The following is a 16,560-nucleotide window of genomic DNA, read 5'->3' on the forward strand; positions in this document are numbered from 1 at the left end:
TTCCCTGGCCCACCTGTGAATGCGCAGTCCCCATGTGGGACTGCACAGAAGCCACGAAGATGAACAAAGGAATCACAAAGGCAGGGCTGGCCCAAACCTTTTTAGGCATGTACTAATTAATTAGGCATGTACTAATAAATCCAAGAGTTCTCTTCTGCAGACTCTGTTGAAGGGCATAGAAAATGGGCAAGAGCAGCAGTAGTGTGAAAAGGCAGTGGAAGAGGGGTATATAGTCCTTGCAGAGACACAGAACCCACATCAACAGCAAGTTGGGGTTGCCAGCCCTCAGGTGGTAGTTGGAAATTTCCTGGGATTACAACTAATCTTCAAGCGATAGAGATCAGTTCAATTGGGGGAAATGGCCGCTTTGAATGGTGGATTCTTTGACAGTATACCCCTTTAATGTCCTTCCTGTTTCGCTCTGTTGAGATCTTAATTCAATATTGTGCTGATGAACACCTGGTAATTAATTTCGAAAAATCCAAGGTTTTAGTTTTTGCTAGATCTTGTAGGTCAAAATTATTATGCTGGAATATTTCAGGTCACATTATGGAAGAAGTCCAGTTTTATAAATATCTGGGAGTTACATTCCAGCATTCGCTCTCTTGGCCTTTGCACGCTAAAGAGAAATCTATGAACGCCAAGAGTACAGCTGCAATTTTGGGAGGATATTTTTTCCCCCACCATAGGTGCTCCATTTGTCCCTGCAGCTTTGGATGTGTTTCAGGCAAAAATAACCTCACTTTTTTTGTATGCTATTTCGGTGTGAATTGGTAGCCTGGGTACATGCCCAGATATAATCCAGACAAATTTCTTTAGATTAATCTTGTTCTAGATGTATCATCTCATCCTCCCTGTTAATGGAAACTGGGCAGAAGACAATTTATCTTATAGCCTGGTGAATGGTTATTAAATATTGGCTTGCAATTAATCTAGAGAGTAAGGGATCACAAATTTCACTGTTAGTATTAGATTCTTTTTAAATCTGGGTGGGTTCACCTGCTCATAGGTAAACTGAATTTACTTGATTTGGATTGTGACTCGCTTCTGGAGGGAAGACCAGTGCTTATCATTTGGTTAGTAGCCACCTTGTGGCAGAAGAATGGCGCAGCCTTCAGGAAGGGAAGTGGTGCATATGTTCGCTCATGTACTTTGAATATTCATACTTTAATCAACACTATTTACCATATTATTTCTATAGTATTATGGTACCATGCCATCAGAGATTTTTTTTTCTTGCAAGAATGAATTCACTTCCACTTGTTTTCTTACATGGATAACTTATAGGGCTGCCAGGTCCCCCCCGGGGGGGGGTTTGCCCGCTCTAAGGGCCCCCGACCCACCAGTCCGGATCTGGCCGCTGGGGGGAACTCCGCACCCAAAGTGCCTGAATCGGGTCGACGTGCCTGGCGCAATGATGTCACCTGGAGGTGACGTCATCGAGCCGGGCACGTCGTCGGGGCATGCTCTTGCATTCGGGCTTAAAGAGACACAGCCTTTCCCCCCTACTGCATGCCAGGTATGGACATGGTAACCCTAATGATTTACAGGCCAAAAAAGGGGATCTTGAGTTTGTATCTGTGATAGGTCTTTGGTAGAAACTATTGAACATTTCTTCTTTTTCTGTATAATTTATACAGATCTAAGAAAATTTCTGGATCCTCAACTGAATAAGAAGCCTGTTAGCTCTTCTAACTATCATTTAATGACTCTGTTAGCGGACTTGGATTTTAATATCACATTAGATGAGTCCAAATATATAGCTGCTGTAATTAAATGTCATTTGTTTTTAATGAATTTTGAACAGCAATAACTTTTTTGTTATATTGCTGTCTTTTTTTGGTCGAACAGCCTGTTGGCTTTAAGACCTAGATGGGACATTATTCTCAATACAGAATACAAAGAACCGAAAGAGCTAAAACTGTCACAAAAATTATTAGTTTGTTTTAAGTAGTTCGATGCAACCGGAGAGCACAGTCTTTTCTCTTGTATATGAGAAACATCTTACTCTCCTGATCTATTTTTGTATCCCTGCCAAAATTGTGGCTGAGAAGCCGACAGAGTTTTTTCCATTTCGTTAATCTGTGGTTTCTGGAGGTTTCTTATTGAAAACAAGAAATACTGTGCGCCTAGTAAAAAAATCAAGCCATTTGTGTAACAGCGGGGCAACAGTATCAAGTGTTCTGCACCTGTTTTACAAAGCACTGGCATAAAGTCTGTAAAGCAAACAGAAGATCTCTGGGTCAGATTACAAAACTGGTCTAGGCTGTTCGTTAAGACTCCTGCTCCATTTAATCTCTATGTTTTTGTTTTAAAAGGTAATTTTGGAAGGGTCACCAGAATTGAGAAAAATGTTCATGTCCCCACCCTCCCCAAACCCCACCCTCCTCAGGTTCCACCCCGAAAATCTCCAGGTATTCCCCAAACCAGAGCTGGCAACCCTAACAGTCCACTACGCATTCCACATGCTGCTGCCTAAGAACCGTCTGAGTCTCTGGCACCCCACTTCTGCCACTCTTAGGGTGCGGTCAGACGGCGTGCTAAGAGCGGGTTAAACTGCTCCGGTTCTGACTGGATTATATTTGAACTGGATAATCGCAATCACACTTACCTCCCTTATCCCGCCTCACCACGCAGTCACGTCACTCCCCGGCGTCTACACTACCGATGTGCGGGAGCGTGTGTCAGTGGGTTTTTTTATTTTTTCTCAGTTTGCGCATGCACATAGGTGCTCATCCGTAGAATGGGGGGGGGTGAAACTACCATGGTGCATGCGCAGAACCACCGGGGCAAATCAATCCAACCCCTCCAACAAAAGACTTCCCTTTAAACGTTTGACCCGAAAATGGCCTCCGTGAGATCCCAAACTCATCTAAACTCTAAAACAAGTGACCGCTTAAATGTCGGTTTTCTAAACACGGTAGCGGAGCTCCGCCTATGTGCGCACCACCGATGCTAAAAAAAATGGCGGGCGAAAAGTGGAAGCCTTGGGCAGCTTTCGAGTGGGAAGGGGGTTTAAACCGGAAGTGGCATGACACCGGAGGAGCGATCACACAGGGGGGAAATGTCGCTTTAAACGGGAGAGCTGAGAAAACACCACTTTGGGACCTGGTAACAAAATACTCCAGGTTAAAGCGGTTTTGAGCCGGAAACCAACGGCTGGGGACGGGAGGCAGATGTTGACAGTGTGATCATGTGTATAAAATCTGTTACTGAACTGTCACGACACCAGATCAAACGGCGCATCTGAACGCACTCTTAAGGTAGTTGCTGGACACACTAGAATCTTTGTTTTATTTATTTACTTCATTTATTTCCTGCAACTCAAGGTGGATTACAGAATTAGAAAACAATGCAAAATGGATCGGTACAACAGATACAACAAACCAGGGCTTTTTTTGTAGAAAAAGCCCAGCAGGAACTCATTAGCATAATAGGCCACACCCAACAGCCAAAACTCATTAGCATATTAGGCCACACCCTGACACCACAGCTCATTAGCATATTAGGCCACAGCCCCGTGTTGCCAGAAGTGTGGTCATCAAGCCACACCCACCTTTTGCTTGTTATTCTGTTTACCTTGTTTGTTGTCAAAACCCAGGGCCTTTTTTTTGTAGCAGGGACTCCTTTGCATGTTAGGCCACACACGCCTACTGTAGCCAATCCTAATGAGTTTCAATGAGTGCCGGCTGAGTGTGGCCAACTCAGGAGCCAGCCAGAACTCCATTCCTGTGCGTTCCTGCCCAAAAATAGCCCTGCAACAAACCATGCAGTAAAACCATGCAAAAAATACAACATTGGAACAATGAAATTAGAACCACTATACCCTACTTGCCCAAACGGAAGATGACCCTGATGTTGACTCTAATGTATAGAGTTGCCAGCTCTAGGTTAGGAAATACCTGGAGATTTTGGGGGTGGAGCCTGATGAGGGCAGGATTTGGGGAGGGGAGGGACTTCCTGTGAAGAAAAACAGTCCCTTGCTTTGCTTTGAGAAATAAAATCTTTGGTTCAGGCTGCAGAGACAGCGAGAGATAGGTAGGACACAGTGACCTTGCCAGCTAAATTGTTTGCAGCCGAAGTGCTAGGGAGTACCATCTTCCCCTGGTCCTTCCAATTAGCACATTCCACACAACTGAAGTTATGGGCACCTGTGTGGGAACAGGGCAGGACCTAGCTGCAGCATGGTTTCATTTCTCTCCCCTTCTAGTCCATCCTTGGACATCACATGCCTAGCAACCTACAGAGAATTACATCATCTCTCTGATTTCCGATTGGCCAAGCAAGCCTGAGGTCAGTCAGAGACCCTCTCCATAAATCTAGTTAGCCTTTGCACTATTGCCATGGGGGCTTTGTGACCACTTGGCACTGAGGCATGTCAGTGGTTGTACAGCTCCCAAATTGGTATCCCACTTGATCACTGTTTGGAAGGGTTATGCCCTGAGGTCCATCTTGGTTTGCTGGAACTAACTGCCTGCGCTGAGCCATAATGGTAACTGGAACCTTGACTCTATGTTTTAGCGGTGCTGGAGAAGCTTAGATTGAATTATTCTACTTCCTTCACAGTCTTCTCTTTTTTGAGTATTTCTGCACTATATTTTTATTCTGTGGTGGTTTTTGCCTTCCTTGACCCCAAAGCCTTCTTCCAGAGCCTTGGCCTTTGACCGCCTACCAGCTAACTGTTTTGTGCTTGGAAACTCAGTCTGCAGTCCCACTCTGCGGGGCTGACTTTTCTTGTTAATTCCCAAGAAGCCAGGAGGACTTGTCCTTTCCCTCCTGGGCTGTTGAGAGAGACTGAAAGGACGGGTGGCACCTACCAAGACTAGGGTGAGATTTAGCCTCTCTCTCTGGTATTTGGTAACTTTGTCTTGCTGCAACCCCTTTGTAACCAAAAGTCCTTACCCAGGGTGCGGACCGGGACTTTTGACACTTCCGTGGGGTATCATGCCATAGAGTTCACCTTCCAAAGAGGCCATTTTCTCCAGATGAACTGACCTCTGTTGCCTGAAGATCAGTTCTGATTCCAGGAGATCCCGAGCCACCACCTGGAAGTTGGCAAGCCCACTAATATAAAATATGAGCTCCAAGGAAGATGACCCTAATGTCAGCTGACTCCCCTTCTTTAAAGAAAGGTTATACACAAGATGTTTTTATTACAGTACATACCTGTAACTTGTGAAACATTAAAGATAATCTCCTATTTCTCTTGACAGCCCTCCAAGGGGAAAAATGAGTCTTCCTTTGAAGTAAACAGGGTGATCCATCCAATGAACAATACAAGTGTCTAAAACCACTATCCTCTAAAACCACTATCCTCTTCTGTTTATCAATATGCCCTCCTGAACAAGCCACCAGATTTGTCACGAGCGCTCCTTTTAAGAGGCCACCTGGAGAAAGGGGTGCTAAAAGAATGAATAAGGAATTGAACTGGGATCCAGTCCTCTCCAGGGAGGCATGGCCCAAACTGCACATCTTTCTGCAACCCTGTTTCAATGGCTTGACCTCTAGCCAGATGACTGGACCTGATTTCTGGTCTTACTTGATGGCAGGTTCACTGTGCCCAGGTTCCAGATTTCTGCTGTGTACTTGTAATCATCCTGGCCAGTCTGTTAGCTCTGGACCCATAGATGGTCCGTAGATGGTCACACTCTCCTATGTGACTTATTTTTAAACAGGAGATTGCGGTGGGAATGATCTGAGTTGGGCTTATGGGATGCTTACTCGGGTGTTTGACAAGACTGCTTTGTCCTTTGGCAACTGCTATGATTCTCTGAAACACACAGTGCTTCAAATTCTCTCCCCCCCCCCCAAAAAAAAATCTTCCTCCAACACTGACTTCTACATGCAGGTTCCTTATTAACCTGACTGTGCTACTTTAAGAACATAAAAGATGCCAATGTTGGATCAGGCCAAAGGCCCATCCAGTCCAACACTCTGTATCACACAGTGGCCAGAAATACCAGTGCCATCAGGAGGTCCAGCAGTGGGACCAGGACATTAGAAGCCCTCCCACTGTTGACCCCCCCAAGCACCAAGATGACAGAGCATCACTTGCCCCAGAGTCCCTATCTATACCTTGTGGCTAATAGCCACTGATGGACCTCTGCTCCATATGCTTATCTAATTCCCTTTTGAAACCGTCCATGCTTGTAGCTGCCACCACTTCCTGTGGCAGTGAATTCCAAGTGTTAATCACTCTTTGGGTGAAGAAGTACTTCCTCTTATCCGTTCTAACCCGACCGCTCAGCAATTTCATGGAGTGCCCACGAGTTCTTGTATTGTGAGAAAGGGAGAAAAGTACCTCTTTCTCTACCTGCTCTTTCCCATGCATAATCTTATAAACCTCAATCATGTCACCCCTCAGTCGTCGTTTCTAGAAGCTAAAGAGCCCTAAGCGCCTTAACCTTTCCTCATAGGGAAAGTGTTCCAACCCCTTTATCATTCAAGTTGCCCTTTTCTGCACTTTTTCCAAAGCTATAATATCCTTTTTAAGGTGTGGTGACCAGAATTGCACACAGTATTCCAAATGAGGTCGCACCATTGATTTATATAGGGGCATTATGATATTGGCTGATCTGTTTTCAATACCCTTCCTAATAATCCCCAGCATAGCACTGGCCTTCTTTATTGCAGTCACACACTGTCTCGACATTTTCAGTGAGTTATCTACTACAACTCCAAGATCTCTCTCTTGATCAGTCTCTGCCAGTTCAGACCCCATCGACGTGTATTTATATTTAGGATTTTTGGCTCCAATGTGCATCACCTTGCACTTGGCCACATTGAACCCCATTTGCCATGTTGACGCCCACTTGCCCATCTTTGACAGATCCCTTTGAAGGCCTCAAAACCCCCCCCCCCCCCCCCGCAAAAAAAAAAAACTTCCTCCAACACTGACTTCTACATGCAGGTTCCTTATTAACCTAACTGTGCTACTTTGTTGTTTTTTTTAAAAATAATAATAATAAAGTGGTAAATAAGTGCTATTTGCAGGTTAGCTGCCCTTAATTTGATTCTCTATCACCTAACATTCTCCCAGTCACGGCAAATTGGCTTAGACAACAAAAACGGCTCATAGGTTAACGTTGGGACAGGAAAAGAACGTGTTGCATGAAAGTGGTGCTCAGGGGCAAGGGGAGCCAGCTCAGATGTCTCGGCATCCACCGGGGCTTGAACTGAGGTCCAAACAAGATGTTGCATTTGGCATACATTCCCCCAAATGGCATGGCAGGGATCCAAAGTTTGGAAGCACACCCTGGCCCGATTTGGCTCGGGACCACAGTGTGTGTGTGTGGGGGGGGGTGGGATGAGTGGCTGCATCCTCCCTTCCCATGCCGTTTCCCCAAGCTCGAGCAACCTAGAGGGCCCTATCTGCCCTATTGTGGGACTCCATAAGGCTTTCTATCTTCCCTCTGTCTCATTTGATCAGCTTGCATACCTTGTTGACTTTGCCCTGCCCCTCTTAATTCTATCCCCTCCTGACTGCCGATTTTGTTATTCTCCCATAATCACCCTGTCCTTCTCTGTCTCCTTCACTCCTGCATGCAGACAAAGCACTGTTTTCCTCCTGGTGCAAAAAGAAAAAAAATCCATCCTCCCTCTCCAATTACAGTCCTTTCCAACCTGCGCCTCCAAACTCCTAGAGAAAGCTGCTGACTCCCACGGCTGTCTTGGCTTTCTTTCCCCCACCTCCTCTCTCCACTCCGTACAGCCGAGCTTCTTGCCCTCAGCACTCCACTGTTAACTCCCCTCCACAAAATGACTGATGAGCTCACTGCCAGCTCCCAAAGACCGCTTCATCTTTCTCTGCTATCTTCGAGACGCTTTCTCGCACTTTCCTGCCTGACTCACTTCACATCTGAGGTTCCTATGACTTCCCATGCAGCCCTAAGCAGAGTTACATCTTTCTGAGCCGTGGGACATGCTTGCTTACTTAGGATCCATTGATTCGCTTCCTTTCTACCTTGATGATTGCTCATTCTGTGCACTGGAGGGGGCACTCTGTCAATTTTGCCCTCCTCTCCGGGTTTCATTCCAGGCAGTGCCCCCTACAATTCCATTCCGAGTTGCCACCTCCAAGTTGGGAAATTCCTAGAGACGCTGAAGACGCCTGCCGGGAGTCCCCCCGCCACAGAGCTCCGATCGACTTGGCAACGTGCCATAACGTCCATGCTCAAAAGCATCCCTTCTCCTCCAGGAGAACTGAACTCTGTAGTCTGGAGATCAGTTCCACTTCCCGGGGATCTCCAGGTCCCCACCTGAAGGTTAGAAAACCGAGCTCCACTGCAGAACAGCAACTGCTCTGACATGTTAAACGCAGCAAGAAGGAGAGGGGGAGGAGCATGACAGAACAGTCTACCGATTGGTCTACCAGGCCCAGGGTAGAGTGCCCATTGGTTGCCTCTATCCTCTTTGTCATTGCTCATTGGCTGTGGGAGGAAAAGTGGACCGCTGCTGGTGTTTCTTCAGATCCTCCTGCCACTTCCCTGTTTGTGCTCCTGCCCACCTCCTACACTGAACCCTAGGTTAACAATGCCGAAAAAAACCAAAAAAAAGATCGACTTACTGCTGTGACTGTTGATAGAGAGCAAGCTGCCCCCGTGGAAGCCACTGGTTCCATCATGTGAAGACACGATCCGGGAACGGGAAGGAGGCAAGACGCTTGATTTCCTCAGCCTCTGCTCGCAGAGGTGCCCTACAAAAAGAAGCTAGCAAGTCAGGGCGGACCTCTGTCAGTTGTGCCACAGCGTGACTGTAAACTAAGAACTGATGTATAGATTATGCAAATATACACAGAGGAGAGCGCTTCCCTTATTCCCAAAGCTCCAGATCTGATAAGCATCAGGCAATGTTTAAAGCTGCTTACCCAATTCTTAAAATTTAGAATATGGAAAACATGCTTCTTGAATGGAATTTTTACAGTGGGTTTTCCTCCCCTGCTCCTCTTTTTTCCTCAGATCTCTCAGAGCTCCAGGCTAGTTCTTTCTTTTTCTTTTTTCTTCTTTTTTGACAAGAAGAAACAGAACAAATAAGCCACAGCAAACAAAGTTTACCTTCCCCGGAGCAATGTTAATAATAAAGGTGACTCTGCAAACAAGGGCTTGTGGGGTTTTTTTGGATGCAATGTATCGGGAAGACGCTGCAGGACAAGGCAGCAAAGGTACCACAATGGTTAATGCAGTATCCCCAACAGCCCCAGCAAGTATTGGTTTCTTCCCTCTTTATGGCAATTGCCTTACCCTGTTTTGCACCTTTTTGACACTGGAACAGAGCTTAGCTGGCCTCCTTTGCCTTTTGGAAATAAATACCTTGATATATATAATAGCAGGGCTTATCCAGTCCCTTTAAGAGGCCGCCGGTTCCTTTGATCTCCAACTCAACCTGCCAGCTTAGAACTCTGCCCAAACTCTCTTTCAATACCCCCCATCTAAACCTACACCCCTTTCCAGAAAGGAAAGTTATCAAAGGAGACATCTTAAGGCCTTTTTTTTTGTTCTTGTTGCATAAGAGGATCTTTGATTAGCAGAATGCAAGGAAGCCAAGTTCCCTCAGCAAAGACGTGTGAGAATCCGTTGCTTCCTCTATTTCTCGGCTGTTGTAAATGAAGATTAAGATTTCCGGGAAAGGTGGGACTTCTTCAAATAGACGTTTGGTTCCTTTTTCTTTTTCTCCCTGATACGTTCTGCTCTCAGGGGACTGAACGCGAGCCAATTTCTCTTTCCTTTGTCCACATCCTTCAAGGAACCTGGCAAAACACGCTTTCACATTCCCCAAGATCTTCTAGGCTGCTGTTCAATGAAGAACCTTTGCTGTTTACCTGCTTCTGTTCTAAGCTTGCAAATAGCTACCTGCCTGATCTCCAGTGGTAAAAATCACCTCCGGTTCAACGCGGAACCTAAACCTCTGTAAATTAGGGGTGTTTGACTTTTTAAAATCGTTTTAATCCTTTCTAATCTTTTCAGTTCATAAACATACCACAAAAGACTTATGCCATTTATTTTGAGCTAATAACTTCTGTGTCCTTATATGCAAAGTTGTTGGACTGTATACAGTGCCTAGACATAAATCACCAAAGTTGGAAGACAGATAGTTGTCACTTGTCTCTGAGATGGACAGCAGTCTACCTCGGAGCACTGAAGAATGTGACACAAGTGGAAAAGGGAGGGAGGATTTGTTAAGATCTAAGGACAACAAGAAAGAATATCACAACAAAAAGGAGAATAGAAAAGAACAGATGGTAAATGTTATTGATATTGGGGAAAATAGTCATGAGAAACTTAAGAAGGAACAGGTGGGAGTGGAGGACCACAAAGAGAACTAAGTTTACCCAAAAAGACAACAAGGATGATAAGAGGGAATAAAGCGGAATAAGTAAGACTGCTTCACAGATAATAAAATTGGAGGAACAGATTAAAAACAAATATTTATAAGGACCAAAGTCACAAAGATGGATATCAGGGCCAGAAAATGTTCAGTAAATGAATGTAAACATAAGAAGGGAAATAAGATAGGTTGGTTGGGATGAGGAAAATAAAAAGAGGAAAGAAAAAGTCTAAAATCGAGAGAAACACCAAATGGAAAAGACTGCAACAGCAAAATCAAGAGACTGTAAGAAAGAGATGAAGAATTCATAGGACGCAGGCCATGCTGATCCAGGAAGTGGAGGAGGAAGAGAAACAGAATCCAAGACCTTAAAGTGATCAGGGAGAGGAAATGGCATATGCTCATGATTCAGGAACATAGCAGCTTAAAGAAACAGGAAGCTCTAAGATGTGATAACAAAAGGGAAGAATTAGCAGAAGCAGGAGAGGACAGGGTGAGAGCAAAAAAAAAAAAATCCAGATGAAAGAGGAAATGCTAAGCCGAAGGATTCTCAACAGATCTTGAATCACCAGAAGTAACAATAGGAAGAGAAGTGGAGAGGGCAGGAGGAGGAGATGTTGGGCCCGAAAGCCAAGAAAGGAAAGACGTACAAGAACGAGGATGGTGGTGATCCACATCAGTTGTGAACTCAATGGAGCAAAGAAATGAACTTCTCAAAGAGAGTTAAAAGAAGGGGTCTGGGAAAGAGGAGAATCAAATCCCTGCATCCTGCTCCTCTACCCACTGCCGCACCAAGCAGCACGGAAGGCATGAGAAACGGCTCGTGTGCCATAAGGGAGAACGGCAGGGGGAGCTGTGTCTGTCGAGCTGGGTCTGCATGGCAGCGAAATGGAAGAAGTGACATGATTTTGGTGGCAGCAAAGAACTATCAAGAAGCAAGATCTTAATTAGGATAATGAGAGGGAGGTAGAAGAGGGCCGGGACTGAGGGCAGCCTTTCCATCACGGTCCCTTTTGATTCCCGGAACGAAAAGGGAAGAGACGGATCTGGCATTTGCGGAGGATCACCCCTGCCGAGCCCGGTCTGTTGTGTGCCTGATCATGCCAGTCAATTTGGTCTCCGCTCACAAGACGGTCACTGCCGCTCAGCAGTCCCAACTCCAGACATCTTCATAAGAATACTTTTTCTTCCCTAAAAAAAATGCAGCCCGACAATGTTTCGGTATCAAAGAATGCTGAGCTGCAAAATCAAAGAGGAGAGAGGCGCTGTGCACCCGATAGCCGTGCAGAGTCCTTTCCGTCGGCTCTTCGCCAGTAGACCGTTTTTCCTGCCTAGTCTAGTCTCTGAATCAAGTCAGGATTGATAATCTCGGCCCCGTTTCCCTCCCCCCTTCACCCCGATGCTCTGCAAAAGAGCTTATCGTTCTCTTGCAGGCAAAGTATGAAATGTCAATTTATGATATGGTAGAATGGAAGCTAATCTTTCTTCTGAAGATAAGATTTATAAAAAAAGGAGGAAAAAAGCTGGTGTCTCTCTGCCTTTTTACAGGCGGTGAATTAAAGCTCCTGCTATGAAGCCAGCGGTGCTCGGCCTTTTCGGGAGTCTGAATTCCCCATCCCTCTGGGTATGGTTTTACACGGCTCCCCCCCCCCAATGCCTCGCATGTCCCTTGTGTTATTGTTTCGTTGGCACCTAATTGAGTGTCTCCATTTCCATACTGTCTCCTTCAAAGCCGCCTTGTATTGTCTGTTTGTAAACAAGACTAAGCAGAATTAATGACCTGTGTATTTCGATCGAGCTGCAACAAAGCGATTCTATTACCGGTGCCGGGGCACGGGGGGAGATAATGCACTCCTGTAATGCAATGAGGGAATTTCCCCTCCCGAGGAATTGAAAAGGCTCTCTGAATGGTCCCACCGTTGCTCTACTGGTTGAGGCACCCAGCTGCCGGGAGACATACTGAGTACTAAACCATGTGCTCGGACAGGTCACACCCTGACTCGGGGAGGGTCCCGAGAAGGTCTTAACATGGACCGGTCCAGCTGTAGTGAGTCCCAGAGCTGTCCTTGAGCTCATTAAAAAAATCAGCTAAGCCAGAGCGAATGCTGGATTCTAAGAGCATCCGCCCACCCTTCCGACTCTGGGCGATACAACCGATGCTCCCAACTGCAAGGAGATATTCTGACAACCAGCTTCCAGGCATGATCAAAATCAGTCTGGGCTGAATCAAGACAAGCGTCTATGGAACCCCTGGTGCTTGTTGGAGCCTCTCCTTAGGAAGGGCTCTTCCCAGGATGCTAAAGAGTCAAGAGTTCTTCAGGAAAGCAAATGCAGATGCCTGAACAGCCAGGGCTCTTACCGACATTAGCCAGGCTCAGATGGAGCTGGCCTCTCACGACAGCATGGACTCCAATAGGTTTCACACCTCCAGGCCTGAGAAGCTCCCTGCTCATCACGGGAGCATCTTGCTTGTATTCCATAATGACGACTTCCAGGTCATGGTGTACTTGAACTGCCGTCCGGCCCTGGCGGAGCAAGTGCTGTGAAACAAGGAAAAGCCCGTCCTGAGCTTGGGGGGAACACATCTCCGTGGTGGCTAATTCAGACTGGTGATGGGGTCCTGTGCAGAAGAGTGTGGGCTCAAGCAGAGACCTGCCCTCTTCAACTGTTGGGGGGATATCCTTGAAACTACTTAGGCTGGAACCAGTGTTCCCGCTAAGCTGAGTTGGTGTGAGCTAGCTCACAGTTTTTTAGTCTCTGGCTCACACATTTTTGCCTCAGCTCAGGAAGGAGAGCTCCAGAGCAAACTAATTTATGCCGTAGCCAAATCGCTGGCTCACAACTTTAATGCCAGGAGCTCACAAAGTAGAATTTTTGCTCACAAGACTCCACAGCTTAGAGGGAACATTGGCCGAACTATACCGCTGAGAGCAGCAGTCCCACATCTCCTGCTCCTTCCTCTCCGTGTAGTGTTTAATGATGTCAAGTGTGTGTATCATCACATCTGTGAGATTCCCCATGCTGAAAAATGGTGCTGATGAAGTGTAGATCCATTGGGGAGAAAGCCTAACAAAGTAATTATGCCATGTCACCTGTTTTAGTGTTACTAAATGTTATCGTTGGTGGAGTCACAGGCAGCTGCTGTCAGGGAAGCCACTCATTGGCTGCAAAATATACAGTCTAAAAGACAAAACCGTACTGATGATTCTGATCTTAATCCTGGGACAGAAGTCTCAATGATCCAGGAGGAAACCCTATGTAATAATTTAGCAAAGTTATCTGCACTGGACATCCTTTCAAGGAGGTTTATCGTCTGAAGGGCTGTAGTTAACCTGCATATAACCTGCACCTAATTAACACAGGAAGATGCTGAGTTAGGCCAGGAGATCCATCCAGTCTAGTACTGTCTCATTTGACTGGTGGCAGTGTGCCACAGCCTCTGGTTAAGGGACTTCCCAGCCCCGCCGCCCTGTTAACGAGAGATGCCGGGGATGAAACTTGGGGATTCTACATGACAAGCACATGCCTGGCCATGAGAGCTCTCGCTTCACCAACAGAATTAGCTACTACTGGTACTATATGTTGACTTTCTAAGGCCCCGGTCACACGCGAGGAAATGGGCCGGGAGAGGGACAGAAGGGATGCGCGGCAAATGGGTGCGATCCCACGGCAACATCTGGGAAGCGTTTCCCGGCCGTCCCCGATCCGTCCCTCCCGCCCAAAACCCCACACCAAAAAAGAACCACCTACCTGGGTGATTCATCCTGAAGGGCCGTGGCAAGTGTGGCCGTGGGATCGCCGGCACGTCCTTGCGCCGGCGCATCCCGTGCTCGTGGCCGAACTGCGCATGTGTGAGCATGCGCAGTTCGCCAGCCTCCCATTCCCACCATCGCTTTCTCCCCGGCATCTGATTGTGCCAGGGAGCGACGGCGCCGCGGCTCAGGGGATCCGTGGGATCCCGCCGCGGCGTCTCAACTTTGGTGCGGCTCAGATTAGCCGCACTTCGCCCGTCGTTTTTCCTGCCGTGTGGCAGGAACCAAAGACAGGCTAAACGCTTGACAGGAGGGCCTGGCGTGATGTGGTCCAAGGGGTCGCGGAGAGTTGGACTCAACTGTGTGACGGGACAACAACGAAAGCTTGATGGCTACTTCTCCCTCGTGACTGGCAAGCCACTGCCCTGCCTCCCCCAACACTGGAGAAGAGCACCTGGAATGCCGTAAGACTTGGGGGAGAGAAGTCGTGATCAGTACCATCACAGCAAGGGAAATTTGTAAAACCAATGTGGCTGGTGTGGAGAGACCCAGGGATTAAGAGGGGCTGTTTGCTATTGATGAGACTGAGGGAGCTGGAGTTTGAAGGATAAGGAGTCTGCTGGGGGGGGGGGAAGCACATGAAGAGAGACTGGACTGAATACCACATACCGATTTGAACTAGCCTCTGATGTAACAGATGCCCACTGAGAAATATGTCTTTGACCAGACATGATCCAAGAGCGTCCGTGTGTACTTTACCACAGAAGAACAGTTTGAGCTCCGTTTTGACATATGTAAAGCAGGAAAACCATTTCAGTTCGGGTGGGGTGCGGCATTACGTTCTTAATAAGGTTTAAAGGTCTCCTTGGGGGTATGTTTCTTATTTTGCACGGCACCTAAATAAAGTGGCTAGATAATCCATAGACAGTAAATGCCATGAGACTTAAGTGCATGGCTAAATAGAAGGTCATCTCCAGATCTTCTTATTTTAATCTCAATAACAGCCCCCGGGGCTCCTCTTTTCCAAGAGTTATTTCTGACATAGTATTTAGGAACTGGGTCCCCACCTTCAGCTTCACGGCAGCCGATCCAACAAGAAGCAAGGAATCCCCGTCCCAGGCATCAATCTGCAGGGAATGCTCTGCGAGGTAACGAATGAACCACCGTTGCTCCCCTGGCTTGAGAGAACTAGGATCCACCATGTACTTCACCTGCAACCCCGGGGAACCTGCCAAGAAAGCAGATACTGTCATTAAGCAAAGGATGGGCCCTTGCCGCAAGGCACTTAAAACAACTGGCGAGGTCATGGGTCAGTGGCAGAGCATCTGCGTGCAGGTCCCAGGTTGAATCCCCAGCATCTCCACTTAAAAGGATCAGGTAGCAGGTGATGCAAAAGACCTCAGCCTGAGACCCTGGAGAGCCACTGCCAGTCTGCGCATTGGGTTGCATTGGCAAAATTATATCACCTGGCTACTGTTGGGGGATGGGAGGTACAGAAAGGAGGAAATCAGAAATGAAGCTGCAGTTGTGACTGTCGATAGATACAGATCAAGAACCGGAGGGGGGATGAGGACTTCATTTCCGTTGTAAGCAACCAACCCTCAACAGCTTTTTAAAAAAGAAACTGCACTGTAGCAAACAGCATGATTAAGGCCATTATGAAAGAACTGGCTAAGTAACTTTTGAAGTTGCACAGGGAACATCTTCTCCCAGCACAGAATTATACTGATGTGCGTCTCCCCCCCCCTTTTCTTTTTAATTCCCATTAGCTATTCCTCATAGGGGACTTTATGAACTGAAGATGCTCAGCAGGACACAGGACATGGCTTTGCCTCTCCCAGGATCAGCTAAACGAAATTAAACAAAAGCACTTTTGCAGAGAAAAACAGTTTGGATGTCTACAGATCGGCTGCTCAGATAGGTCGGGGCTTCAGAACGCTTAGTGAATGCCAGAGTCAGCAATCCAGATTTTTAAATTACAGCTCTGATGCTTATTGAGACCTGACACTTTTTCCTCACAAATAGTCAATAAGGAAATACTTCTTTACAAAGAGAGTCATTAAAATGTGGAATTTGCTGCCAGAGGATGTAGTGATGGTGACAGGAATAAACAGCCTTAAAAGGGGATTAAAGGGATCCATGGAGGATAGGCCTATCAGTGGCTACTAGACATGGTGACTGAGGGGCACCTCCACATGCAGAGGCAGTAAACCTCTGAATCCCAGTGCCAGAAGGCAACCTCATGGGAAGGCCTCGGCCTCTATGCCCTGTTGGTAGGGCTGCCAAGCCGCGGCGGGGGATCCATGCGTCTTCACAGGATCCCTGCCGCGGGGGACAGCGATACGCGTTGCACCGCCGTCGCCAGAATGTGACGCTAGGCGTCGCTCTGGCAACGGGACTCCAAACAGCCCCATTGCTGGGCGACGCATAGCGTCACATCCTGGCGACGGCAGTGCAACGCGTATCGCTGTCATTCGCGGCAGGG

General features: G+C 47.1%; 1 protein-coding gene across 1 annotated transcript in view; it reads right to left on the bottom strand.

The window, feature by feature from the left end:
• The window catches only part of NPHP4 (nephronophthisis 4), a 137,869-nt gene that overhangs the window by 25,105 nt on the left and 96,204 nt on the right, over positions 1-16,560 (bottom strand). Inside the window, exons 16-18 of the mRNA XM_015429815.1 lie at positions 15,143-15,303; positions 12,683-12,863; positions 8,567-8,695 (exon numbers count right to left, since the gene is read on the bottom strand). Coding sequence (XP_015285301.1) covers positions 8,567-8,695; positions 12,683-12,863; positions 15,143-15,303 — 471 coding nt within the window. The remainder of the gene's footprint in view (positions 1-8,566; positions 8,696-12,682; positions 12,864-15,142; positions 15,304-16,560) is intronic.

The sequence above is a fragment of the Gekko japonicus genome, unplaced genomic scaffold, assembly GCF_001447785.1.
Source record: "Gekko japonicus isolate JY-2015 unplaced genomic scaffold, Gekko_japonicus_V1.1 scaffold1166, whole genome shotgun sequence".
Classification (NCBI taxonomy): Eukaryota; Metazoa; Chordata; class Lepidosauria; order Squamata; family Gekkonidae; genus Gekko; species Gekko japonicus.